Here is a 27479-nt window from a genome sequence, read left to right as displayed (position 1 = left end):
ACGTCTGAAACAGTTGAGTTTTAGCGCGGGAAGTAAATAAAGCATGTGATTGGGTGGATGTCACGCCCCTTATGAGAAACCGAGCGGCGTGAGGAAGGTAGATTCGGCTACGCGCGATCCTACTACAGCTCCCATGATTCCCCGCGTAGGAAACTACACGTAGGAATCATGGGTATTGTAGTTTTATAAGGGGAACAAGTTTGGCAGCCGAAACAACGGGTTGGCGGGGAAAAGGTTAATTTAACACGTGACTGCGCTTGTTTTTCCCAGTCTGAGTGTCTTCGTTTCCTGGGGAACCACTTCCTGCAGACGAGGTTGTCACCGAGCAGCATGGGAGCCTGGCGACAAGCTGTGACCTCAGCTCCTCGGGTGTGATCTCCACAGGATGGATGCCATGCAACAAGCCGCCCCAGTGCTGCCAGGCCGCAGTGCCTGCTGCTATACCAGCTGTTACTGGTGAGGGTCCCACTGAGGAGCACCCACCTGTCACCGTTCTAGGGGCAGGCGCGTAGCGCATGTCATTAGGGTGCACACCCAGAAAATGAGATCTATTTTTACTTGTCGTTTATATGGGGAAGCGTGTTGTCGCTGCTATGGTTTTCTCGGATCGCAGGAACAATGGCGCAAACTCTGAACGAAGCTTCTAAGTCCTGTGTCTTTAATATAACTGCTGCTTCTTTATTCTGACAGTGAAGAAAACGTGTGGAAGCTTTGTGAGTACATCCGAGAGCGACCCCGGCACCCTCTGGAGGAATTCTACGCCGTCTTCTTGTCGAATGAAAATAGGACGGTGAGACCAAGGAATACCCTAAGGCCCCTTTCACACGGGCGAGATTTCCACGCGGGTGCAATGCGTGAGGTGAACGCATTGCACCCGCACTGAATCCAGACCCATTCATTTCAATGGGGCTGTGCAGATGAAGCAGTGATTTTTACGCATCACTTGAAAATTGCAGCATGTTCTATATTCTACATTTTTCACGCAACGCAGGCCCCATAGAAGTAAATGGGTCTGAGTGACAATCGCAAGCAAGTGCGGATGCGGTGCGATTTTCACGCATGGTTGCTAGGAGACGATGGTGATGAAAGCAACCCCGGACTCCATTAAAGTTTATTTACTGTATTATTTTCCCTTATAACATGGTTATAAGGGAAGATAATCGCATTCTTAATTCAGAATGCATACTAAAATGTGCCTTGAGGGGTTAAATAATAAAAAAAAAATGACCTTGCCTCATCCACTTGTTCACGCAGCCGGCATCGTCTTCTTTCTTTTTCTTTCAGGACCTGCAAAAGGACCTTTGATGACATAATCGTGGTGACGTCAGCGCAGGTCCTGCTGAATAAAGATAGAAGGAACTTAGGGTCCATTCACCCGTCCGCAATTTTGTTCCGCATTTTGCGGAACGGAATTGCAGACCTATTCATTTCTATGGGGCAGCACGACGTGCTGCCCGGATCCGGAATTGCGAATCCGCAATTCCGATCCCGAAAAAAATAGAACATGTCCTATTCTTGTCCGCAATTGCGGACAAGAAAAGGCATTTTCTATGAGAATGCCGGCGATATGCGGTCCGCAAAATGCGGAACGCACATCGCCGATGTCCGTGTTTTGCGGATCCATGGATCCGCAAAACACACACGGACGTGTGAATGGACCCTTAAAACACAAGTTCGCTGAACCCTAATCCTGATGCTTCCTGAACGAATTGCTTTCTATTCAGAATGCACTAGGATAAAACGGATCATTTTTTTCCGGTATTGAGCCCCTAGGACGGAACTCAATACCGGAAAAGTTTCACGCAAATGTGAAAGTACTCTAAAAAAAAAAAAAAAAAAAAAAGGCCTTTTCCCAAAATAAAGTAAAAAATAAATAAATTTCAAAATAGAGAAAAAAAGAAAAGTAGACATATTGGGTATCGCCACGTCCATATCGACTGGCTGTATAAAAATATCACATGACCTTTCCTCAGATGAGCACCATAAAATAAAATAAAAACTATGCTAAAAAAAAACATTTTTTTTTGTCTCCTTACATTACTAAAAGTAATATTAAAAATAGTACCAATCTAACCGTCACCTCATCCAGCAAAAAATGACGCCCTACCTAAGACAATCACCCCAAAAATAAAAAACTATGGCTCTCAGAATATGGAAACACTAAAACATGATTTAAAAAATAAAAATAAAATTTTAAATACTGTTATGGTGTAAAACTTAAATTAATAAAAAAAGTATACATATTAGGTATCGCCGGGTCCGTAAGAACCTACTGTATAAAAATATAACATGACCTAACCCCTCAGGTGAACACCGTAAAAAAATATATATAAAAAGTGTGTCAAAAAAGTGAAATGAAACCGCTATCCCATACCAAAAAAAATAATTCGCCCCTACATAAGACGGTCACTAAAAAATTTTTAAAAAACGATGGCTTTCAGAATATAGAGGCACTAAAAAAAATTTTTTTTTTCAAAAATGCTTTCTTTAAAACTGAAACAAAAAAAGTAGTCATATTTGGTATTGTCAGGTCCGTACAACCTGCTCTATAAAAAAAACACATGATTGAACCTGTCAGATGAACGTTATAAATAGCAAAAAATAAAAACAGTGCCAAAACAGCTATTTTTTTGTTACCTTGCCTCACAAAAAGTGTAATTATAGAGCAACCAACAAAACTGCCACCTTATTCTGTAGTTTCCAATGTGGGGTCATTTTTTGGGAGTTTCTACTCTAGGTGTGCATCAAGGAGACTTCAAATGTGACATGGCCACTTAAAAATAAGGGGGGGGGGGGCAACCACCTAAATGGTGTCAAACTAGATCTGATCCATGAGGGGGAACTAAAATATTCTTGAGATGAATAAATAAAGTAGAATAAAGTAAAAGCAGTGGAAGGATGAATGAAATAAATAAGTAGATGACGCAAAGGGCTAAAAGAGCCCGGCTGAGATAAAATAGAAGATCCTTCTATGAAGGTAAATTCCATAAAATAAAATAAAAATTCACTTAAAATTAAAACAGTTAACTTCTTACTTCACTGAGGAGGAGGTCCAAGGGATAAAGCTCAAGCCACCCAATGACGCAACCTCCCTGTCGTGGTCCCTCAGGTGACTAGTGGAGGAATCTTAACAGCCTCCTTGATTTCCCTTTATTCAGTGTTGATAGGGTTAATGACCACTTCCCTTTTCTCAGCTGTTGCTTAGTGGTCATCACTTCTACCCTTTATAGTCTGACCCCACCCTTCCGACTATGCAGTAGATAGCTTAATTTGGGTTTGGCTGAGCTGGTGTCAGGTCATCTCTGGTGTTCCTGTTCTTCCATCTCTACAGAAGTTAAGTCGAGTTTGTTAGTATTTGTTATATTCCCTGTTGTTGTATCTGGGCCTGAGACAGAGACTTATATTCGTCCATCTGGGGAGGAATGGGTTGTCTCAGGTCCTTAACTTATTTCAGGGCCTTATAGGTAAATCCGGTCCAGGTTTCCTGCTTATGAATATTCCGACCTTCACGGTCTATTCATATTGATAGGTAGTCAGGGCCCGGATTAGAGTTGTCTAGGAGGTGACCTGTGTCTTCCCTAGTTTCCAGGCCCAGTTACTGTTCCCCTTCCCTCCTGTGTTCAGTGTGGAGTTTCCCCCCCACCCTGATCGTGACACTCCCCCGCCAGGATCGTTTGTAGTGTAGTAGGAGTAACACGGCAGTATCCAGTACTTCTGGTGCTTTCCTTTTTATTTCTTAAAATCACAGGTGGCTTCAACGCGTTTTGGGGGGTTGACAACAGATACCCCCCTCATCAGGAGCAGTTAAAAGTAAGTATACAGGTAATACCCATAATACCAGAGTATGCAAGCTTACCAGTGGGCCTTATATAGTCGATCATCCATAAAAGCATGTGCTAGGGAGGGACTGGGAGAAATGTCATTTCCTGTATGAGGACCGGAAGTATGCGTTCCATAGTGGAACGCATATTTTATGCTGGTAATGTAGTTAATACGAGCTGGTGGAAACGTAGGGGTGTAGGGGCCGCATGGATGGTTGTACAGCGTGGACTCCTAGTAGTGGCGAGCGGGATGGAGGAGTACTTGTCACGGATGGTGTAACAGAAAACAAGAAGTTACAAATAAAGATCAGACTGGCTTGATCCGAAACTAAGGAACAAAAGCAGAAGAGAATGACAACCGAACCCCCAAGCGAGAACAGAAAGCCTTCCAGAATCTGGAAACAAACTGCGTGCCCCTATCAGAGACTATGTCTGAAGGAATACCATGCAATTTGACAATGTGATCAATAAATGCCTGCGCCAGCGTCTTAGCATTGGGCAACCCAGGAAAAGGAATGAAATGCGCCATTTTGCTAAAACGGTCCACCAGAATCACAGTCTTCCCCGAGGAACGAGGCAGGTCCGTAATGAAGTCCATGGACAGATGTATCCAAGGACGGGAAGGAATGGGTAACGGAGGAAGAGGACCTGATGGCCGTGAATGAGGGACTTTGGCACGAGCGCAGGTCTCGCAGGCTGCCACAAAACCCTCAACCGACTTGCGAAGCGCCGGCCACCAGAATCTCCGAGCGATGAGATCCACTGTGGCTCTACCCCCCGGGTGCCCAGCAAGGACAGTATCGTGGTGCTCCTTAAAAACCTTGTGTCTTAAAGCGAGAGGCACAAACAACCTCCCAGGAGGACAAAGATCAGGAGCCTCTGACTGGGCTGCCTGCACCTCTGCCTCCAATTCAGGATAAAGAGCAGAGACCACCACACCTTCAGCCAAATAGTAACAGATGGAACGTTTTTAGAGGATTTTTTTTCTTTTGGTTTCTTTATTACTCTCAAAAAACTGCCTGAATCTCCTAGAGGGACAAACATTTGCCAAATGATTTATACCTCCACAACAGAAACAAACCCTCCTCTGAGAGCTGAATCTTCTATTGTCAGAGGCAAGCAAACCCAGCTGCATGGGCTCCTGCTCAGAGGGGATTGAGAGAGACTGAGACCCCTGCGCACTGAATGAGACCCCCGCACTGTCCTTGGACTGAGTATGACAGGAAGGAGAGATCTCTCCTCTCTCTCTAAGACGCCTGTCAATACGAACGGCCCGAGACATGGCAGAGTCCAAGGAGGTAGGTCTCTCATGAAAGGCAAATGCATCTTTCAATCCCTCTGAAAGACCATGGCAAAATTGACTTCGGAGTGCAGCATCATTCCAACCAGTATCAGCTGCCCATCTCCGAAATTCTGAACAGTATAATTCTGCGGACTGTTTACCCTGGCATAAAAGACGTAGTCTAGACTCAGCCAGAGCAATACGATCCGGATCATCATATATCTGACCCAGGGCTAAAAAAAATTAATCCACTGAACGGAGGGGCCGTGCCCCCACCGGCAGCGAAAAGGCCCAGGACTAAGCGTTATCCCTGAGCAGCGAGATGATGATCCCCATCCTCCGCTCCTCATCACCACAGGAATGGGGAAGTAGGCGAAAATGGAGTTTGCAAGCCTCTCTAAAACTAACAAAATTCTCACTACCCCTGGAGAACGTATCCGGAAGCGAGATTTTAGGCTCAGAACAAATTCCATGAACGCAAGCAGAAACGGTCACCTCAAACTGAGAGACAGTTTTCCGGAGATCTGCTACCTCCAGTGAAAGACCCTGCATGCGGTCAATCAAGGTTGAAACCGGATTCATGCTCAAGACGGTTTTGGCGGTTTATAATGTCACGGATGGTGTAACAGAAAACAACAAGTTACAAATAGGGATCTGACTGGCTTGATCCGAAACTAAGGAACAAAAGGGTGACCCCTATTTAAGCCCTGAAACTCTCCCTGTCTTCTCAGCCCATGCAAAGATCTCTATGATAGAAAATTGCATGCCCTCGTGCCTCGACTGTATGACACCTGAACACCCTATAATAGTGAGGGGACACGACCACCGGCTCCCTACACTTAATACGGAGGGAGTCAGGGTCACCTAGGATCAAGCAAACAGGAAAACACAAATCAATGAACAGACTTATCTGTAGAAGCATCAATTGTAGCATCCAGCATGCACACACTCCAGGAAGTTGTATAAACCGCAAAGTGATGCAGTATGGGAGGGGATTTAAAGGGATGCAATCAGTGCAACTAGATGACAGCTGAGAGAGGGAAACGAGATGACAAAACGAAAGCAAAACAAAAGAACCTCAAGCAGGAGGTTCTGAAGAACGTCTGTCAGAGCTTCTCAAATGTCTGACGTGACAGTACTTCCGGTCCTGCTCGTTGTGGAGCGCATCAGTGGAACGCAAGTACGCTCCGAACTTCCGGTGGGGAGCCTGAGCGCACTTGGTCTGTGGAACGCGAGTGGCTCGCAGACTTCCGATTTGAGGTTGAAAGTATCGGGAGTGCCCTCAGCCGCCACTGGGGAGAGAAATGGGATTGGAAACCTGTTTCAATCACATTATTTTAATGGGGGAAGAGGAATATTCAGATGTTAGGGCATATCATACTAAATTACATCTCAGTATTAGTAATGATGAATTACTACTGGTTATATAGGAAATTGATCAAACTATAAAGGGCTGAAATAAAATTGGGTTTAAAAAAGCCCATTAGTTGATTCAAAAAGAATATAAAATGTACAAAGGGAGGGGTTGTTTCATTGTCAGTGGAACTATAAAACATTATGGTATATAGGGCCCACTGATTCCAAGCACAGTTCGTAAATAGTATATGAATACCTGTAAAATATACATAGACTCATATATATATATATGGACCATGAATATAAAAATGATGGGTCATTCGGGTTCCAGGGGTAGATTTGACATTAATACATATAAAACATCATTAGGAGTACAAGGTTGTCTGGTTATCAAAAAAGGGGGAATACTCGGCAAAACATCCTAGGGTTACCCGGTCATAACAAATGGGTGAAATTAGGAAACTCCCATATAAAACCTGAAAGCATTAAAAATGGATCAAAGTGAAGAGGGCTGTTAGAATAATACATATAAAATATATAGAAATAAATAACAATGCTGAGATCTCATGAGATCCATCTCTCAGGTGTGGTGTATCTAAAAACCAGAAATTGGGTACATGTAGGGGGTCATACAAATGTTTGAATCGAGTTTTTTCGGTAAAATACCATAAAATGTGTCACCTCATGAATGTGTTTACTTGTACAGTATTAAAGTATATTATTGGAGACGGATAAGGATGATTAATGAATTGGAAGATGGATCAAATTATTGTAATACAAGAATAGATATCCTTAGAAGATTAGGGCTGGCCACGGCGGGGCAAATATACATAAAGGGGGTGAATATATATAACAGAAGATAGAGCTAACTACGGTGGGGTGTTTGGTGATCAGTAATTGGTGTACTCTAAAGATTCATTTAGCCTGAATGGAGATAAGGTGTTAAAACAAAAGATCCAACACCTCTCTTTCCTGCACAGTGACTGATAGGATTGGGGATCCATTCTAAGGGAGTCACTTGGAGGAGGGAGGAATCATTATTGTGATGGGTGGCGAAATGTCTCGAGACACTGTGGGTAAGGATTTTCCTTTTGATGTTCATTCTCTTGCGTAGGGTCTGAATCGTTCTACCTACATATAGCAGATTGCAAGGGCACTGCAAAAGGTAGATAACGTTACTGGTCCCACAGCTCATATTGTGTTTGAGATGGAATATTTCATCGGAAGAAGGAATATGGATCTCTTTTCTGTTATGTGTAACTATGGCTCAGCATTTACATTTCTTGTTATTGCATTTGTATGCCCCCTTTTTTTGTAGGAATTTCTTTTTCTGGCAAGATTCCCCTTTTTATTTTGTTTTTAGAAGGGAGGGGGCAATAATATTTTTTAGAGTCTGCGCTCTACGGCAGGTGATGACGGGAAACAGTGGTAACTCTTTTTTTCAGCATAGGATCTTTACGGAGTACGCCCCAATGTTTGTTCATTATTTGTCGGGTCCTCATGTGTTCTGAATTGTATCTGGTAGTCAAACTGAATTGAAATTTTGTTGGTACGTTTTGTTGTAATTTTGCGGGATCTAAATCTTTGGGTTGAAGGGCCTTTTTCTAGTTTATTTTCAGGGCTCTTTGTGTTGATTCTTTGACCATTTTTTTAGGATAGCCTTTATCTAGGAATCGGTGTTCGAGGATTTTGAGTTGTTGTCTTACTACCCGTCCTCCGTGCAATTCCTTCTCACCATTTTCATTTGGCTGTACAGGATATTTATTTTCCATTTTCTGGTGGTGACAACTAGTGTATTCCAAATAACTATTAGCATAAACCTTTTTGAAATGTGTTTTGGTGGTGATTTTATTAGAGATTGTGGTCAAGTGGATGTCAAGAAAGATGGCTTCCTTGGGACTATATTCAAGACTGAACATTAGACCCCAACTGTTGGTGTTGAGTTTTTGGATGAATGTTTGGAGTTCTTCCGTACTGCTGTCCCAGATAAAAATTGTCATCAATGTACCTATGGTAGCACTTAACGTTGGGATGGGAAAGGAGGCCAAAAATATCTTCAAAATACACCATAAAAAGGTTCGCCTGAGATGGCTCAAATTTCGTTCCCATAGCGGTCCCTTTGACTTGAATATAGAAGGTTTCGTTAAAAATAAAATAATTATGGTTTTAAAATGAATTTGATGGATTTTTAAATAAAATCTTTCTGTGCTGCGGGCATACCGGGATCTGTTTCTAAAACTTTACTAATTGGTAAGAGGCCTAAATCATGTTTAATGTTGCTGTACAATGAAGACACGTCAAGGGTGATCCATAGATACTCTTCTTTCTATTCTATGGAGTCCAGTAAATTTAATAAGTGTTTGGTGTCCTTAAGATAGGAAGGAAGTTTCACAACATGTTTTTGGAGGAAGTGATCAACATAAGGGAATAGGTTGGAAGTGAGGGACCGTATTCCGGAAATTATTGGTCTAACTGGGTGTCTTTGTAAAGATTTATGGATCTTCGGTAGGAAGTAGAAACGTGCTATGGAGGGGTGGGCCGTCATCAGAAAACCTTTTTTTATCTAGCAACCCTGATTCAAACCCAAAATCAATCAGTACAAAGAAGGATTTCTCGCCCATATTCATTGGGGGACACAGAAACCGTGGGTATAGCTATGTCCTCTAGGAGGCGTTGACACTAGTAAAAGCTGTTAGCTCCTCCCCTGGCAGCTTTTTTCTAGTGTCAATAGGAGGCAAGACCTCCCTGCTCTGCAGGGATCTCCTGAAGATTTTTTTTATTTTATTGTTTTCCTTTTTCAGATGGGACAACAGTGGACGCCTCGCCTCCCTGTTCTCCCGGGGTCGAGTTGCGCCAGCGCCGGTCACCCGCACTTCTGCCTCCCCCACAAAAGAGAAGGTGGACCAGGGCAGCCTCGCTCCCCTGCATCCCGCCAGCCAAAGGGTCACCTATCCAAGCCCCCCTTTTCCAGCGTCCTGCCACTATGGTGCATGTAGCTGAAGGGGTGACCCTGCTGGACCAGAGGAGGGGTGAAGATGGCGGCAGGATGAGGTGAGTACACGGGAATAGGTAAGTATTATCCCTCGTTTCATTATCACTCAGGGGCCCAAGTGCACGTACGATTTAGGCATGCCTCCTACCTCGTGGCATCTCTAGCCAGTTTAACCCTTCCAGGGGCAATCCCTGTTGTGGTTTATCAAGTTCCCCCCCTTACTAGGCAAGGGCAGGGGGAGGAGAAGGCATGGAGTTACGTCCACTCCATCGGGGGTTAATGGAAATGTCCCGCCATTATACAAAAAGATTGCGTCCGACGGGGGGGGGGGGGGGGGTTGGGGCTTAATCACTGGTCGGCAACCATCTCTGGTCTTACCCACCTCCCCCTGCGATGTGCCTAAGCTCGGCGACTCCAGTGGAGGCCTAGAGCAAAGAAGAAGGGCGGCTACATGGGGTGCTAAATAGCATGTAGCGGCGCCCGACAGGCATGTGGGGACCGAACGCTCGGTCACACATGCAGAGCAGGCTCTCCTGCGCAACCCTCCGGGTCGTTTATCCTCATTCCCCGACACCCTGGAAACCTCCCTTTAACAATTTACACCCCTTGGAGCGGGCACCAGCGCGCCGCTCCGGAAGGGGTTAACTGCAGCGCGATCGGCCGTGCACAAGCATCGGTGTGCCGGCCGAACTTCTCACTGCCCTACCCGCCTGTCATCTGCGGGGTGAACGCCCCCAGTCAGTCAGTCCGGCCGGTCTCTGACACTCTGGGGGGGGGCTCGGCAGCACTCTGGCGCGAAGTTCTTCCCGCCCTTCTCCCCCAGACTCCTGCTGAGCTTCGTCACTGGTCCCCTGACTGCCTTAACCCTTCCTGGCCACCACCATTCTTAGTCCGGCACCTGATGATCTGGGGCTCCGGGGCTGTTTTCATGGAGTGGAGGATTTTAACTCCTTCCTGCCTATCATTGAGGCCGGCTTCCTAGTATTTAAAAAAAAAAAAAAAAAAGGTATAAAATAATACTAAAGGGAATGTGCGTCCATTCGGGTCCCCCTCCTCAGCCGCAGGGCCACCCGGTCGTGTCCTATCTCGGGTAAGGGGGACTTCGCATAGTTCCCAATCCGCTTTCCGGGCCGTTTTGGTTGATGATTCTCCACCTGCGCAAAATCCAGTGACGGACCACTGCAGGATCCCAATCCGCCCTCCGGGGCCGTTTGGTTGATGATTCTCCACCTGCGTAAAATCCAGTGACGGACCACTGCAGGATCCCAATCCGCCCTCCGGGGCCGTTTGGTTGATGACTCTCCACCTGCGTAAAATCCAGTGACGGACCACTGTAGGATCCCTATCCGCCCTCCGGGGCCGCTTGGTTAATGATTCTCCACTTGCGCAATCCAGTGACGGACCGCTGCAGGATCCCAATCCGTCCTTCGGGGACAATTGGTTGATGATTCTCCACTTGCACAATCCAGTGACGGACCGCTGCAGGATCCCAATCCGTCCTTCGGGAACAATTGGTTGATGATTCTCTACCTGCGCAAATCCAGTGACGGACCGCTACAGGATCCCGCTCCGTCCTCTGGGGCCGTTTGGTTGATGATTCTCGACCTGCGCTACCCAGTGATGGACCACTGCAGGATCCCAATCCAATGTGATTTTTAGGTTGTGATTGATCTGTGGGGACACTATGGGTGGTGGGCCTGTCGGGGTGAAGAATGGGCTCAATACTTGGATACTGGAGAGGGTTGCTCTGATCGGTGGTGTGGGATTCAGTATAAAGCTCCATTCACACGTCCGTAGCGTGTTTTGCGGATCCGCAAAACACTGACATCGGCAATCTGCATTTCACCACCGCACATCACCGGCACTTATAGAATATGCCTTTTCTTGTCCGCAATTGCGGACAAGAATAGAACATGTTCAATTTTTTTTCGGGAATGGAATTGCGGACCCGGAAATGTGGGTCTGCAATTACGTATCCGCGCTGCACATCTTGCGGCCCCATAGAAATGAATGGGTCGCGGAACGAAATTGCGGACGTGTGAATGGGGCCTTAGCCCAGGTGACAGTTTGTCTAAAAAGGACTGTCTGAAAGGTTTGTGAGGAGAGCTAAAAAATTCCCTGAAGTGGTTCTAGAAGAGGAATAGGTGGACAGATTGCAGATTGATTCTAAAGGTGCAGAATCTGTTATCGTACAGGGACTATCGTGGACATTTAGCAAGGGTGATTCAGGGGTGTTCCTCCCAAGGTGGCTGGATTTCTCTGGGGATCTGGGTGTAGCATATGTTGGTACATTTTTTCAGTTCAGGGGTATCTGATATATCGATCACTTTGTTTTTTTGTAGGTGAATGTTGGTTTAATTGTTTGGATGGATGTAGGGGATGGACATGGGTGTGTTGTTCATCTACCTTCTTGGATGGGGTAGAAGAGGGAACTTGGGTGCTCGTGAATGGTACGATAATTGGTGAGTTTCTTGTTCTAGCATCGTTAATGGGGGTCTGGGTTTTGTTGGATAATGTATTATAACCAAATCTAGTAGGTCCTTGTATGTAGTGTGTAAAAGTCCTGCTGTTGTAAAATGTTCTACCTCCCCTAGGTCGGGTGGTGTTATGGGGAGGGAATTGGTGATTTGTGTTAAAAAAAAAAACCCGGTGGAAATGGGCCTTGTTCTTGGCATGGTGTTGAGCAAAGGTTGCCTATGGGGGGTGGTTGGTTTAAGGTGGGTTGTCCTTGTGTTTCTCTCCCAGTTTCTAATTTTGTCAGTTTGGTAATCAATTATATCTCTAATTTTCTACATTTTGTCCTAACTTTGCCATACTCGTCTTTTCTAAGAGTTTCTATTTTGTTGATCATTAGAATTTGTTTGGTCAATAAATGTTATTGTGTACATATTTTTTTAAGCTCGGTTGAAAGATTGGTACAGATTATTTTCCTTTGTTTAATTAGAATAGACCTAAAATTGCTAGAACATTTGTCGCAGATTTTCAACCAGTTTTTGGTGAAGTCTGCGTCATTAACGGTGGGCTCTAGGTATTGGGCAGAGTTTGAGCTATATCTCCATGAAGAACCAGTCTATTTAGTTACGTAGGAAGTTTTTTGTAGTTTCGAAAATGTTACCTCCAAGGTTCTCGATGTAATCTTCATTGGGTGCAGTGTCTGTGGTGGACCAAGTCCCAGATCTCACTTGTTATGGTAATAGTGGTTGATTTTTAGAAGTGGACTAATTTCTCATACGATTCTTTTGAATAGATCAGGGAGATCTTTGAGAAGATACTTCCTGCCTGAGTCAGTCTCTGCGTCTCTGACAGGCCATCGGTGATCCATCGGCTGGTCCATGTGAGAAGACAGAATGAGAAAAAATAAATAAATATATATATATTTAGAAAAAAGTGTGTTAGTCCGATAAACCCCCAAGTAGAGGGTCTTAGGACAACCAGCAGGGCAGGAGGAGAGGAGATAAAAGACCCTACTTAGGGGATCAAAAACCAAGGCTGCCTATGGTGGCTGGAGGCGTAGGAAAACTGCGGCATCAGAAGGTAGAGAAGATAAAAAATGTAGGGGGGGAGGGAAGAGATTTATTGGATCTTCCGTCTTACCACTTATCTCCATTCGGGCTAAATGAATCTTTAGAGTACACCAATTACTGATCACCAAACACCCCACCGTAGTTGGCTCTTTTTTCTGTTATATATATTCACCCCCTTTATGTATATTTGCCCCACCGTGGCCAGCCCTAATCTCCTAAGGATTTTTTTATTTATTTTTTGTATTACAATTTGATCTTTCAATTCATTAATCATCCTTATCCGTCTCCAATAATATACTTTAATACTGTACAAGTAAACACATTCATGAGGTGACACATTTTATGGTATTTTACCGAAAAACCTTAATTCAGACATTTGTATGACCCCCTATATGTACCCAAATTCAGTTTTTTAGATACACCACAGCCGAGAGATGGATCTCATGAGATCTCAGCATTGTTATTTATTTCTATATATTTTATATGTATTATTCTAACGGCCCTCCTCACTTTGATCCATTTTTAATGCTTTCAGGTTTTATATAGGAGTTTCCTAATTTCAATTAATTTCACCCATTTGTTACGACCGGGTAACCCTAGGATGTTTTAAGAGTATTCCTCCTTTTTTGATAACTGGAAGTGCGCTCAGGCTCCCCATCGGAAGCTCGGAGCGTACTTGCGTTCCATTGATGCGCTCCACAACGAGCAGGACCGGAAGTACTCCTCCGTCCCGCTCGCCATTACTAGGAGTCCACACTGTACATCCATCCATGCGGCCCCTACGTTTCCACCAGCTCGTATTAACTACATTACCAGCATATAATATTCCACTATGGAACGCATACTTCCGGTCCTCATACAGGAAATGACGTTTCTCCCAGTCCCTCCCTAGCACATGCTTTTTTGGATGATCCACTATATAAGGCCCACTGGTAAGCTTGCATACTCTGGTATTATGGGTATTACCTGTATACTTACTTTTAACTGCTCCTGATGAAGGGGGTATCTATTGTCAACCCCCCAAAACGCGTTTGTAACGGATCACCTGGCACCCCGACTGAGTACCTCCGTTGCTGGATGCTCCTAGCGTTTCCTGAGATCTCCAAGCACTCTGGCAGACACCACCATCACCGAACCGAAGAAGCATATAAATCCTCTCAAGTATATGAATGCTGTAGACAGTGGAATAGGAAACCATACGAATAGATTTACGCTCCTAGCAGTCAAGCTGGAACAGCATACCATAAATCCTCCCCCAAGAATGAGACGACACTTCACTTTGAGGGTTAAAACAGGAACTGACTTTATTTAGACATAGCACACCTACTTTAAACCCCCCCAACAGCCTCATTGACATACAATAGGGCACATGGAGGACTATGGTACAAGGAAGGGTGGGGTCCGACAATAGCAAGGGCTGATGGGAGATTGAGGAGGGACAGAGCAGCTGGTTTAAACTGGTCTCCCAGTGTCCCTGAGACAACACCTTGCTGGTGAAACAATGGGACAGGAAAAAGGGGGAGGAGAAGAGGCACAGAACAGCAATGCCTCCAACACAGCAAACACCACAGTAAGAGCAAGATATATACAGCTCACAACACACCGCAATACAATTTAACCGAACCCATAATAACATACATAATATTTAAGACAGCCTGAATGCAATCTGCTACACAGTCTTAAAGGGCATTGTTCCTAAAAGTCATAATATGTCCACGGATGGTCCTTAAAGGGCCAGTAGCAGCAATATAAAATACCACATGCCCAAATTGCATTCAAACGTACAAATTTACCAGGGGCCATAGTCAGCAGGTAGGAGTCGGGTAGCCAGGCCTCTCCAATGCCCAGTGGCGAGGCGGGTTCCGCCACAGCGTTGAACCCACCTGTGATTTTAAGAAATAAAAAGGTAAGCACCAGAAGTACTGGATACTGCCGTGTTACTCCTACTACACTACAAACGATCCTGGCGGGGGAGGTTGCTTCCTTGGGCGTCTTGAGCTTTATCCCTTGGACCTCCTCAGTGAAGTAAGTTAACTGCTTTTGATTTTAAGTGCATTTTTTAGATTTTATGGAATTTACCTTCATAGAAGGATCTTCTATTTTATCTCAGCAGTTTACAACCACATAGGGGGTGTTTCTGTAAACTACAGAATCAGGGCCTTAAATATTGAGTTTTGTTTGGCTGTTAACCCTTGCTTTGTTAGCAGAAAAATGGATTAAAATGGAAAATCTGCCAAAAAGTGAAATTCCAAAACTTCATCTCCATTTTCCTTTAATTCTTGTGGAACAGCTTCTTGTGGTTAACAAAGTTTGTAACCTCAGTTTTGAATACCTTGAGGGGTGTAGTTTCTAAAATGGGGCCATTTATTTGTGTTTCTATTATTTAAATCTCAGAAAGTGACTTCAGACCTGAACTGGTCGTTAAAAATCTGGGTTTTGGAGATTTGCTTCTAAGCCTTCTAACGTCCTAAAAATAAGAAGAAAATGTAACTTACAAAATTATCCAAACATGAAGCAGACATATGGGAAATGTAAAGTAATAACTTTTATTAGCGGAGAAATAACTGTTTTAAACGCGGAGTAATAAAAATTTAGAAAATTGCGTATTTTTCCAAATTCTTGGTAATTTTTTTTAATTTATGAATAAAGGAAAAATATATTGACTTAAATTTAGCACGGTCATGAAATACAATGTGTCACGAGGAAACAGTCTCAGAATGGCTTGTTCCAAAGTTCCTATCACATAAAGTGACACATGTCATATTTGAAAAAAATTGCCTGGGCAGGAAGGTGAAAACTGACCCGGGGTAGAAGGGGTTAAGTCCTTCTGACATACACTGTATACAACGTTGCCTCTTGTTTCCTGATCCCTGATATATATATATATATATATATATATATATATATGTAATTTGTCCGTCCAAACATGGCTGCTCCCCGTCACCAGCTCTGATGCATCCACCATGTTTCTTACTTGCAGATACCTATATGGAAACAACAGGCAGGAAAAGGCGAGGACCCAGTAATATGGGTGAGTACCCACTGCTCTCACTCCTAGGATGGGCTTTGTGGCTGGGGGAACCTTACCTTCTGATGATCAGTGCAGGATAAGTAATGTAATGTATGTGCACAGTGACTGCACCAGCAGAATAGTGAGTGCAGCTCTGGAGTATAATACAGGATGTAACTCAGGATCAATACAGGATAAGTAATGTAATGTATGTACACAGTGACTCCACCAGCAGAATAGTGAGTGCAGCTCTGGAGTATAATACAGGATGTAACTCAGGATCAGTACAGGATAAGTAATGTAATGTGTGTACACAGTGACTGCACCAGCAGAATAGTGAGTGCAGCTCTGGAGTATAATACAGGATGTAACTCAGGATCAGTACAGGATAAGTAATGTATGTACACAGTGACTCTACCAGCAGAATAGTGAGTGCAGCTCTGGAGTATAATACAGGATGTAACTCAGGATCAGTACAGGATAAGTAATGTAATGTATGTACACAGTAACTCTACCAGCAGAATAGTGAGTGCAGCTCTGGAGTGTAATACAGGATGTAACTCAGGATCAGTACAGGATAAGTAATGTAATGTATGTACACAATGACTGCACCAGCAGAATAGTGAGTGCAGCTCTGGAGTATAATACAGGATGTAACTCAGGATCAGTACAGGATAAGTAATGTAATGTATGTACATAGTGACTGCACCAGCAGAATAGTGAGTGCAGCTCTGGAGTATAATGCAGGATGTAACTCAGGACCAGTACAGGATAAGTAATGTAATGTATGTACACAGTGACTGCACCAGCAGAATAGTGAGTGCAGCTCTGGACTATAATACAGGATGTAACTCAGGATCAGTACAGGATAAGTAATGTAATGTATGTACACAGTGACTCACCAGCAGAATAGTGAGTGCAGCTCTGGAGTATAATACAGGATGTAACTCAGGATCAGTACAGGATAAGTAATGTATGGACACAGTGACTCCGCTCTTTCATCTACCAGGGACATAGTGGCTCGCGGTCTGTCTGTACTATTGCTGTGATACAGAGTTAATATGGTTTCCCAGTCTGGTGAGGTAGGTCCTCAGTATCAGGTGGGTGGGGGTCCGGCAGCTCTACAGAGCGTCTCTTGGTGTCTAGTGTTAGTGTAGCTGGGAGCAGACGGCGCAGTCCGCTGTGTAATGGCCGCGCTGGGGTACTGCAGCTCTGCAGGATTGCTGGGGGACGCAGCAGTCAGACGTCCTCCAATCTGACTGCATAAAGAACAGCCCAGAAATATAATTTCTCGTTTGGTTTGTCCCTGCAGGATTATCATGTCGTTCTGCTCCATGACCGCGGCGGTGGGCGGAGGTTTATCTATGATCTGGATACAGTGCTACCGTTTCCATGTCCTTGTGATACCTACATTAAGGAAGCTCTCCGCTCCGATCACTACATACATAAGGACCGGAGAAGGTAACCTGTCATGTGCTGTGTTTTCAGTTGGTTGTAGAAAAGTACAAAACGCCTACTTTTAACCCCTTCACGACCAGTGCCCTACATTTACGGTCCCTGGTCGGGTCTGTAAAGATAACTACTGACAAGCACCGTTTTAAACAGCAAACTCCCAGGGCTAATGTCACTAATCTTAAACATTTAACCCCTTAGAGGCCATAGTAATTTGTGACCACTGTATCTGGGGCACCTATCCGCAGGAGCGCTGCACTGTTGGGGCCCGAACCACTCCTCTGCGCTGAGATCAAGGAAGCTGTTCTGTCTAATAGCCTCTCGGAAGAGTTCCTGGCTAATACAGTGCTAATTCCCATTGAAACCTGCAGGTGGCAGTGCTCCCTAGGAATATACTGAATATCCCATACACTACTGTATTAGAGGACTTTTCATGGGATTATGGGTTACAGATGGCAGCAATTTTTATTTTTTCTAAAATAAACCCACCCTCCTCGTTCCTGTCCTGTGTCCCCCTTTGTTTTTGGCGCCTTGTATGTTAATTTAGGGTATCGGTACAGGCAGGAGGAGACAACCGGGTTTCTCAATGGGCACCTCCTTCTCCCTGGCTGTAGCGCGGTCTATTCGCAGCGGAGAGCGTCACAGCCAGGGAGAAAAAACTGCTCGCCTTCTCCCTGTACTGATTAGTTGGTACATATAGCCATGTGGGCTCCCACAGGTAACCTTGGCTAGGTGGTACATGTGGGTGTGCGTGCTCCTCCTCCGCTTGATGCATACAGAAGTGACTATATGTGCAGGGACTGCTCTCCTGAATGTAGATGCCCATATGGCATAGGTACGTTTTAGCGTAGGACCTGCCTTACTGAGACCACCTTGGTGCTGGGTAGGCGGGCACAGATGTGTTTTGATCAAAATATATTGGCTGAGAGTCTCAGATTTTATCATTAGAGTGAGGGCTTTGTCCATATATAATGCTTGCATCTATTGTGTTAGTGGATTATTTATTTTTGCTTTTTACATTCCACCTATGTGTTTATATATTGTTGTATTAAACTTGTATTTTTTATTTATAAGTGCGTCTTCTTTACACTGTGCCCTTTAAATCTCAACTTCCTGTTTGGTTTCATTGTATCTGAGGAAGGAGGCCATACGCCTCTGAAACTGCATTCATATTAGGCCTTTTTAACTATTATTTAGTTTTTCAATAAATTAGTCTATCCGCCTGCTTATTTCTTCACCTCGCCATTATCTGCCAGGCATTATGGCTGGTTTAATAGGGTTGACCCTGCTGACAGATGCCCTGCTTGGTTGTCATTGTCAGACAGTACACCATCAATACTGTAGATATGGCCATTGAATGTAGAGTCTACAGGAAGCTGCTTGGTTGAGATTTACTAAATAATTGTGCAGTCGGCATTCTGAAGTTGCATATGCTAGTAATCTCATTTCAGTCTATAGGGGGACAGTACACCACAGTAACTGCTTCTTAAGTTGGTGATCATGGATAATACTGGTACGGAAATTCATCTTTATTGTAGGTCTTGACCGTTGAGGCTAATTTTTAAACTGTTGCAGTTCTCTGTATGTCCACTTGATGTCAGTGTTGTGTTTACCTTGCCCTTTTCTAAATGCGCTTTTAAAAAATAAATTCCTTTTATTGTGTCTTTTGAATGTTTGTATGTTTACATTTAACGTGTTGTTTTTATTTTTTTTTTATATATATTTTTTCCACTATAGAGAAGGGTATGGAAAAACATCGGAAATAAATGCCAATAACCTAGAGCATGCTGCAATTTGAAGGGGTTTTCCAAGACTTACATACTGATGACCTATCCTAAGGAAAAGTCATCAGTATCTGATCGGTGGGGGTCCAACACCCGGGACTCCCGGCGATCAGCTGTTTCAAAAAGGCATCGCCGCTCACAGTACCACCGCAGACTTCTCTCAGCTTTCCCTAGGCCAGTGACGGCACAGTCATCAGTCACATGGCCTAGACGCAGCTCAGCCCCATTCAAGTGGCTATAGGCTAACCTATGATACCAAGCACAGCCACTGTACAATTTATGGTGCTGTGCGTGGTAATCAGAGAGAAAACTGCGAGCGCCATTGCCTTCTCAAGCAGCTTGATCGTCGGAGGTCCCGGGTGTCAGAACCCCACCTATCCAAAGGACAGGTCATCAGTAGTAAAGTCTCAGAAAAACCCTTTAAGGCCTCTTTCACACAAGCGAGTTGTCAATGTGAACGCATAGCACCCACACTGAATCCTGACCCATTCATTTCAATAGGTCTGTGTACAACACATCAGTTCTGCGTTGCATGAAAAACGCTGCATGTTTTATATGCTGCGTTTTTCACGCAGCCCTGGCCCCATAGTAGTGAATGGGGCTTCAGTGGAAAACGCATTGTATCCGGAAGCAAGTGCGGAGGCGATGCGTTTTTCACTGATGGTTGCTAGGAGATGTTGTTTGTAAACCTTCAGTTTTTTTTATCACGCGTGTGAAAAACGCATCAAAACACATTGCACTCGCGCAGAACAACTGAACGCAATCGCAGACAAAACTGACTGAACTTGCTTGCAAAATGGTGCGAGTTTCACTGAACGCATCCGGAGCCAGTCCGCCACGCTCGTGTGAAAAAGGCCTAAGAGACTAAAAAAAATAAAAAATTAGCCCGGGGCACGAAAAATAAATAAATACATTGACGTTTTTAATAAAAAGAAACCGCCAAAATGCATGGCAAAAGTCGGCAGAAACGCCAAATATAAATTGTGCGTGAACCCAACCTAAAAGATTTTATAGGTTTAGGTTATTAAAGGTTAAAGGGATTATCCGACCTTTTGAAATGGCCTCGGGCTCCTCGCACACAATGTACTTGCCTCGCTCCCCAGCACCCACGTCGCTTCTGAAGCCCGGATGGCCGCCGCTGCTTCTCCCTGTGCACGGATGAAAACGTGAAATTAAGCCAATGGCAGGGGGTGCCGGGAATGAGCCTCCCTAACATTGCGGGTGACGCTAGAGAGGCTCGTTCCCATCAACGCCTGCCATTAGCTGCTCCTCAATTCACCTCCCAAAACTTGCCGGATGGTGTCCCCGCCACCGCAGCCAACCCTGCACACTTTATTAAGGCGTAAAACCAGAAAGTGCTTGCTGCCAGTGAATGAGAACACTCTTGGTTCTATTCAGAGGCAGCATACTGTACACAGCTAGTCCTGCTCTTGGATGACAAATGGATGCAATTATATCCGGTCTAGACCATGCTCAATATATCAGCTACAGCTGAAACCGAGATCTCTGGTAGTTTGCTACAATGTATCAGTCTGGAGTCCAGATCCAGTAGAACAAACAGCATTGTCTTCACTGGATACAGTTGTATCAACTATTAGAAAGTTGCAGAGCTTTTCATTTATACGCTGATTGAAGCCTTAAAGGGACACTGACAGGGCCAATAAGCATATTGAGGTATATATATGGCAAGTCAGGTCTTGTAATGGGTATTACAATCATATAAGTATCCCCCCTGTCCACATTATACATACAGTAAACTTAAGTTTTATAACCTGCTCCAACAGTCTTCAATCTGCCCAAGGGGCGGTGTTTCACCTCTCTTGCGCCCAGCCAGCCTCCCCCAACTGCCGTTTTGAAGCGCCGCCCAGCTCATGAATATTCAGTTTGCTGGGCGGCTTCTGCGGTCCCTGCTCTGAAGCGCTGCGCTGAACAGTGCACTGCGCATGCGCCGGATCTTGTGAAGTCGGGAATAGTAAGCGCCGCCCAGCGAAGTGAATATTGATGAGCTGGGCGGCGCTTACTGTACCGGACTTCACAAGATCCGGCGCATGCGCCGGGCACTGTTAAGCGCAGCGCTACAGAGCGGGGACCGCAGAAGCCGCCCAGCAAACTGAATATTCATGAGCTGGGCGGCGCTTCAAAACGGCAGTTGGGGGAGGCTGGCTGGGCGCAAGAGAGGTGAAACACCGCCCCTTGGGCAGATTGAAGACTGTTGGAGCAGGTTATAAAACTTAAGTTTACTGTATGTATAATGTGGACAGGGGGGATACTTATATGATTGTAATACCCATTACAAGACCTGACTTGCCATATATATACCTCAATATGCTTATTGGCCCTGTCAGTGTCCCTTTAAAAAGGTGCTGCAGTTTGTTTTAACTGATGATCTATCCTCTGGATAGATCATCAGCATCTGATCGGTGGGGGTCCGACACCTGGGGTCCCCGCCAATCAGCTGTTAGAGAAGGCAGCGGCGCTCACTTGAATGGAGCTTAGTCCCGCCCAGGCCAGTTGATACTAGTCGTGACGTCACTGGGCCAGCGGTAAACGGTGAGAAGGCCGCGGCGCTGCCTTCTCAAACATCGGACCCCCGTCGATCAGATGCTGATGATCTATCCAGAGGATAGATCATCAGTTAAAACAAACCCTAGAACCCCTTTAATAACACTAGTCCAGCATTGCGGCACTGACCTTGCAGAGCAGTTGCACAGCACACATTAGTAGTGTGAATGAGACCGATGATGTAAAACCAAATCTACACTGGGCTAAATGAACAAAAGCTAAATAGTGCATAGTGGTGCAGTTCTCCTTTGTAATAACTGTATGAAACAATGGAGCCTTTATATTATGTGATATCTCTGCTGTCTTGATTGAGCAGGACGTATGTATTTTATCCTAGGAAGCTGAGGTTAGTACCAGCAGATGAGTATCTCAGGACCTTCGCTTCTGACCGATCGCATATGAAAGACACAAACAATGAGTGGAAGGAACCTCCACCTCCTTATGCATGTATAAAGACATCAGGTGAGTGATCAGCTTCTCGTCAGGCCGGTGCTGACTGTATAGTCTAAAACATATCACCTTCTGATACTGGTCAACAATCATCAGAGTCTGAATTCTAACCAGAATCATCTAGGGCAGTGATGGCGAACCTTTTAGAGACCGAGTGCCCAAACTGCAACCCAAAAGCTACTTATTTGCCGCGTTGGCACTTTGCGATAAATTAACCTGAATACCAATATATCTTCGATGTACTTTATCATTTAGCTATAATGGCCTGCCTACATTCAGTGCGCTGCCTGTGCTGTTCATAGTGCGCCCTGCGCTGATGAATGGCAGGAAAAGTCTAAGGCATATTGGTACACCATAGACTTTTTCCAAGGTGCGGGTGCCCACAGAGGGGGATCTGAGTGCCGCTGAGGTTCGCCACCACTGATCTGGGATGTACATAGATGGGGATACCCGCTAATCAGCAGTTTGAGAAAGCATTGGGGCTCACAGATGCGTCACAGCCTTATCTCTGCTCACCAAGCACAACGCTGTGCTTGGTATCAAAGCTCAGATCCATTCACATCATTGGGGCTGAGCTGCACCTTGCCCAAGTGACCGATAAACATTACTTCACATGACCCTAGGGAAAGTTGAGAGAAAGCCGTGGCGCCACTGTAAGCGCCGGTGCCTTCTCCATCAGCTGATAGGCGGGGGTCCCGGGTGTCGGCCCCCACGATCATATACTGTCCAGCGGATAGGTCATCAGTAGAAAAGTCTTGGAAAACCCCTCCAAGACCATTGTGGCACATTTGTGTAAAGGTAAGTGGATTTCTCGCCCATTTCCTTGGGGGACACAGAAGACCTTGGTATAGCTCAGCTCCCTAGGAGGCGTGACACTAAGTAAAACTGTTAAGCCCCTCCTCCACAGCTATACCCTCAGCCTGGAGAGAGAGACGGACAGTTTTTTGCTTAGTGTCCAAGGAGGCAAGACACTCTCTGCTCTGCAGGGCTGCTTCTCCTTATCTTTTTTTTTATTTATTTTTGATTTACCTTTCTTCAGGGACAACACTAGACCTCTCTGTTTCTCCCGGGGTCGAGTTGCGCCAGTGCAGATCACCCGCACTGCTGCCTCCCCCACAGAAGGCAAGGTGGACCAGGGCAGCCTCGCTCCCCTGCATCCCGCCAGCGTAAGGGTCGCCCGCACGCCAAGTCCCTCTTCCACCGTCCTGCCACTACCGTGCCAGTAGCTGAAGGGGCGACCCTGCTGAAATGGACCGAGGGTGAAGACAGCAGGCGGTGAGAGGTGGCTGCTCTAGCTCAACTTCCCCCCCCCCCCCCTGCTACTTGGGGTCTGGGAACACGGGGGTATTTAATTCTAGGGGCCTGCGGGGTTCCCACTCTTTTTATTCCAAAACTGGGGCCTCCCAGCTAATGTGGACTCTTGTGATCACTTCTTGTGATCTGGGCACTTTCCTTTTGGACCTGGCATCGGTGCTGCTGGCCAACCTAGTCAGGTGGCCGCAGTGATCTTACTCCCCCCGACTGACATCCAGACCGCGTTTGCAGTTATTACAGGCCCCCCGCATCTCTTCCGTTACACCTGCGTGCTCGAAATGGACTCCCTCAGCTCCGCCGGGACTCCCGGCAGGCGGTTGGCTTCCTCTCTCATCGGCAACGCAGGTCCGGCGCTTCAGTTACTAGCGCGGCACTCTCCAGCAGCGTTGGCTATTGAGACCGCCGTTTTGACGCAACGGGCATTTTCCACGGACATGGTTCGCATCATGACCCGCGCCTGGATGCCTGCCTCGTCCAGGATCTATTATTGGACTTGGAGGTCTTACCTGGGATTCTGTGAGAATCTGGGCGTTCCCCCTCTCCGCTTTTCTCTCCCCACTGTTCTGTACTTCCTCCAGTCCGGCCTGGACCTGGGGCTGGGCCTCAGTTCCTTGAAGGGTCAGGTGTCGGTGCTGTCCATCCTCTTCCAGCGTCCCATGGCCCCTCTCGGGCCTGTCAAGACCTTCATCCAAGGAGTTTCTCACTCGGTTCCTCCGTACCGTCCCCTGATTCCGTCCTGGGACCTGAATATTGTGCTCTCGGCGCTCCAAGCTTCCCCCTTCGAGCCGTTGCGGGAGATCTCCCTACGCCTTCTGTCCTGTAAGGTCGTGTTCCTTGTGGCCATCACGTCTCTCAGACGGGTGTCCGAATTGGCGGCCCTTTCCTGTTCCGAACCTTTTCTGGTCCTTCACCAAGATAAGGCTGCTCTCCGTCCCTTCCTTCCGAAGGTGGTCTCCGCCTTTCATCTCAACGATGACATCGTCCTTCCCACCCCCGGGAACGGGAACTACATCGCTTGGACGTTGTTAGAGCCTTCAAGATTTACTTGGAGATTACCGGCTCCTTTCGGCGCACGGACTCTCTTTATGTGGTTCCGGAGGGTCCTCGCAAGGGGCTGGCGGCCTCCAAGGTGGCTATCGCCCGCTTCATCAAACTGGCTATCGCTGTGGCTTACCGCGCCGAGGGCAGGGTTCCTTCTTTCGGTGTCACCGCTCATTCCACCAGAGCGGTCGGTACCTCTTGGGCCCAGAGACATCGGGCTTCGGCTGAACAATTGTGCAAGGCGGCCACTTGGTCTTCCTTGCACACCTTTACCAAGTTCTACAGGGTGCACACTCATGCATTGGCGGATGCTGCCTTGGTCCGCCTGGTCTTGCAGGCGGCGGTTTCTTGATACCTACGGTTACTTCGCCTTTGGGCTCTGAGCCCTCCCCTCTTGGACTGCTGTCGGACGTCCCAAAGTCTCCTGTGTCCCCCAAGGAAATGGGCGAGAACAAGATTTTTGTATAACTTGCCAGTAAAATCTCTTTCTCGCTCTTCCTTGGGGGACACAGCACCCACCCATCGTTATTTGTTCTACAAACTTGTTGGTTCCACTTTGTTGGTCATTGCCTTTTCTCACTACTTGGACACGCAACTGGCAGTCTCTCTCTCCAGGCTGAGGGTATAGCTGATGGAGGAGGGGCTTAACAGTTTTCACTTAGTGTCACGCCTCCTAGGGAGCTGAGCTATACCCAAGGTCTCCTGTGTCCCCCAAGGAAGGGCAAGAAAGAGATTTTACTGGTAAGTTATACAAAAATCTCGTTTTCCATCGCTCCTCAGTCTGTCCTCTGTTACTGCAGTCCCCTGATATCTACCTCAGGAATAAATCCAGCGCTGGATCTCTAACAGTCCTGAAGTCAGCAGTGCCGACGGAGAGTCCAGAATCTCTCTGGCTCATCGTGAGACGTGATAGATGTGCTTGTATCATATGAACCCGCGGACATATGTTTACAGCACAAGCATCAGGCTGTGATCAGTATGTCTGCTGTATATCCATCCATTATCACGACAAGGAGACATAGAGATCATAGCAATTATGGAAATATAAAGAACTGTGCATGGAGAAGCCTGAGACCAGCAATCTCATTCTGAACTTATGATGAGGTCTTTTCCATGTGGATTGTCACAGCTCCTTCCTCAAGTTGTGGAAAGAGGTGCCATTGTTATAATTGGGATGATAAAAGCAGCAGGAGTGGAATGTACAGAGTTTGTGGGGGATCAGTGCCTACTTAGTAAAGTCATTCTAGAGGGGGAGGACTACACTGCAGATGACAGGGGTTGTAGCAAGAAGTTGGTCGGGATAGAATATCTTGTGTTTAATTATATCATAGGAATAATAGCAGCGGGACAGGCGTGTGCTGATTTTGTTGGAGAGCAGTGACCAATTAATAAAGTAATTATAGAGGGGGAGGACTACATTGCAGGTGACGGGCTGTAGCAAGAAGTAGGCCGGGATAGAAAATCTTAAGGCTAATTATATCATAGGAAGTATGATAGCAGCCGGAGAGGAGTGTGCTGATTCTGTGCGGGTGCAGTGACCAATAAGTAAAGCCATTATAGAAGATGATATACTGCAGGTGACAGGCTGTAGCAAGAAGTAGGCTGGGATAGAAAATTTTATGGCTAATTATATCATAGAAGTGATGATGGCAGCAGGATCAGAGTGTACTGATCTCGCGGGAGACAGTGACCTGACCACATGTGATTATTTTAGTAAGGGCAGTGCAGCATGTCAAAGGGGCAGTGTCATGGTATAGGCAAAGAAACAACACATAGGCAACCAGATGATAAGATTGATGAAAGCGGCAGGAGAGGAGTGCTGTGCTGATCTTGTAAGAGGCAGTGACCTGGTCCCTTAATTGTTGTTTAGGACAGGACTATATGTGATAATGGCATGGTGCGGGAACCACAGACTCCTACTGGAATGATTACAGTCCCCCAGAACAGTGTTTCAGGAGATAATGGTAGTTGAGCAGAGCAGGCTGGGAATTGTCTGTTCAGACAGAAGATGCAATAACTTTGGAGTTAAGTCTTTTTCCCTTTTGCAGAATCTTCTATGAACCTGGATGACTTCATCAGCATGGACCCTCGAGTAGGTTACGGCACAGTGTACACTTTGGAAGCTTTCACACAGCGTTTCGGTACACCTGTCTGACGTACTGAGCTGCTCTAGTTCATGAGGACAAGCCATTGTGAAACAAGTTTCCACTGTGCATAATTCATTGGAGACATTGTAAATGTTCCGCTGCTCTGCTGCTTCCTACAGTCCAATGCACCGCAGGACACAATGAGGCGCCGACTGGTAATACAGTGCTGCCAAGACCATATTTAAAGGGAAACTACACCTGGAAACCGTTTGCAAGCCCATCTGGGAAAATGAGGTTTATCCCCTCCTGGTCCTATTGGCTGAGGAACAAAAAGGGGTGGGGCTTAGCATATCTTAGAGCAGGGATGCTCAACCTGCGGCCCTCCAGCTGTTGCAAAACTGCAACTCCCAGCAAGCCCTAATAGCTGTAGGCTGTCCGGGCATGCTGGGATTAGTAGTTTTGCAACAGCTGAAGGGCCACAGTTTGAGCATCCCGTCATAGAGCAGTGCCATATTCTAAGCCAGGCATCCTCAAACTGCGGCCCTCCAGCTGTTGTAAAACTACAACTCCCACAATGCCCTGCTGTAGGCTGATACCTGTAAGCTGTTCGGGCATTCTGGGAGTTGTAGTTCTGCAACAGCTGGAGGGTCGCAGTTTGAGGATGCCTGGTCTAAGCCAAGCAATTCTAAAGCACATTTTTTGGGCAGTTATTTTTGACCTTCTTCATGTTCATCGGCCTCATTATTATTTGTTTACTGATATGTTGTGATTGGACACCAGACATCTATTAAATTCACAATTTTT

The 27479-nt window shown here is 45.9% G+C and overlaps 1 protein-coding gene across 1 annotated transcript; it reads left to right on the top strand.

The window, feature by feature from the left end:
* Positions 1–198: 198 nt before the first annotated feature.
* On the top strand, positions 199–27479 carry NTAQ1 (N-terminal glutamine amidase 1). The gene is made up of 6 exons (XM_044293574.1): positions 199–456; positions 691–790; positions 15956–16006; positions 17298–17446; positions 22121–22245; positions 26637–27479. The coding sequence occupies exons 1-6, from the start codon at positions 386–388 to the stop codon at positions 26741–26743; spliced, it is 603 nt and encodes a 200-aa protein (XP_044149509.1). The 5' UTR covers positions 199–385; the 3' UTR covers positions 26744–27479.

This window comes from Bufo gargarizans, chromosome 5 (genome assembly GCF_014858855.1).
Source record: "Bufo gargarizans isolate SCDJY-AF-19 chromosome 5, ASM1485885v1, whole genome shotgun sequence".
In the NCBI taxonomy this organism is placed as follows: domain Eukaryota; kingdom Metazoa; phylum Chordata; class Amphibia; order Anura; family Bufonidae; genus Bufo; species Bufo gargarizans.
Note: the sequence above shows the minus strand (reverse complement) of the source record. Positions and strands in the feature narration are given on the sequence as shown.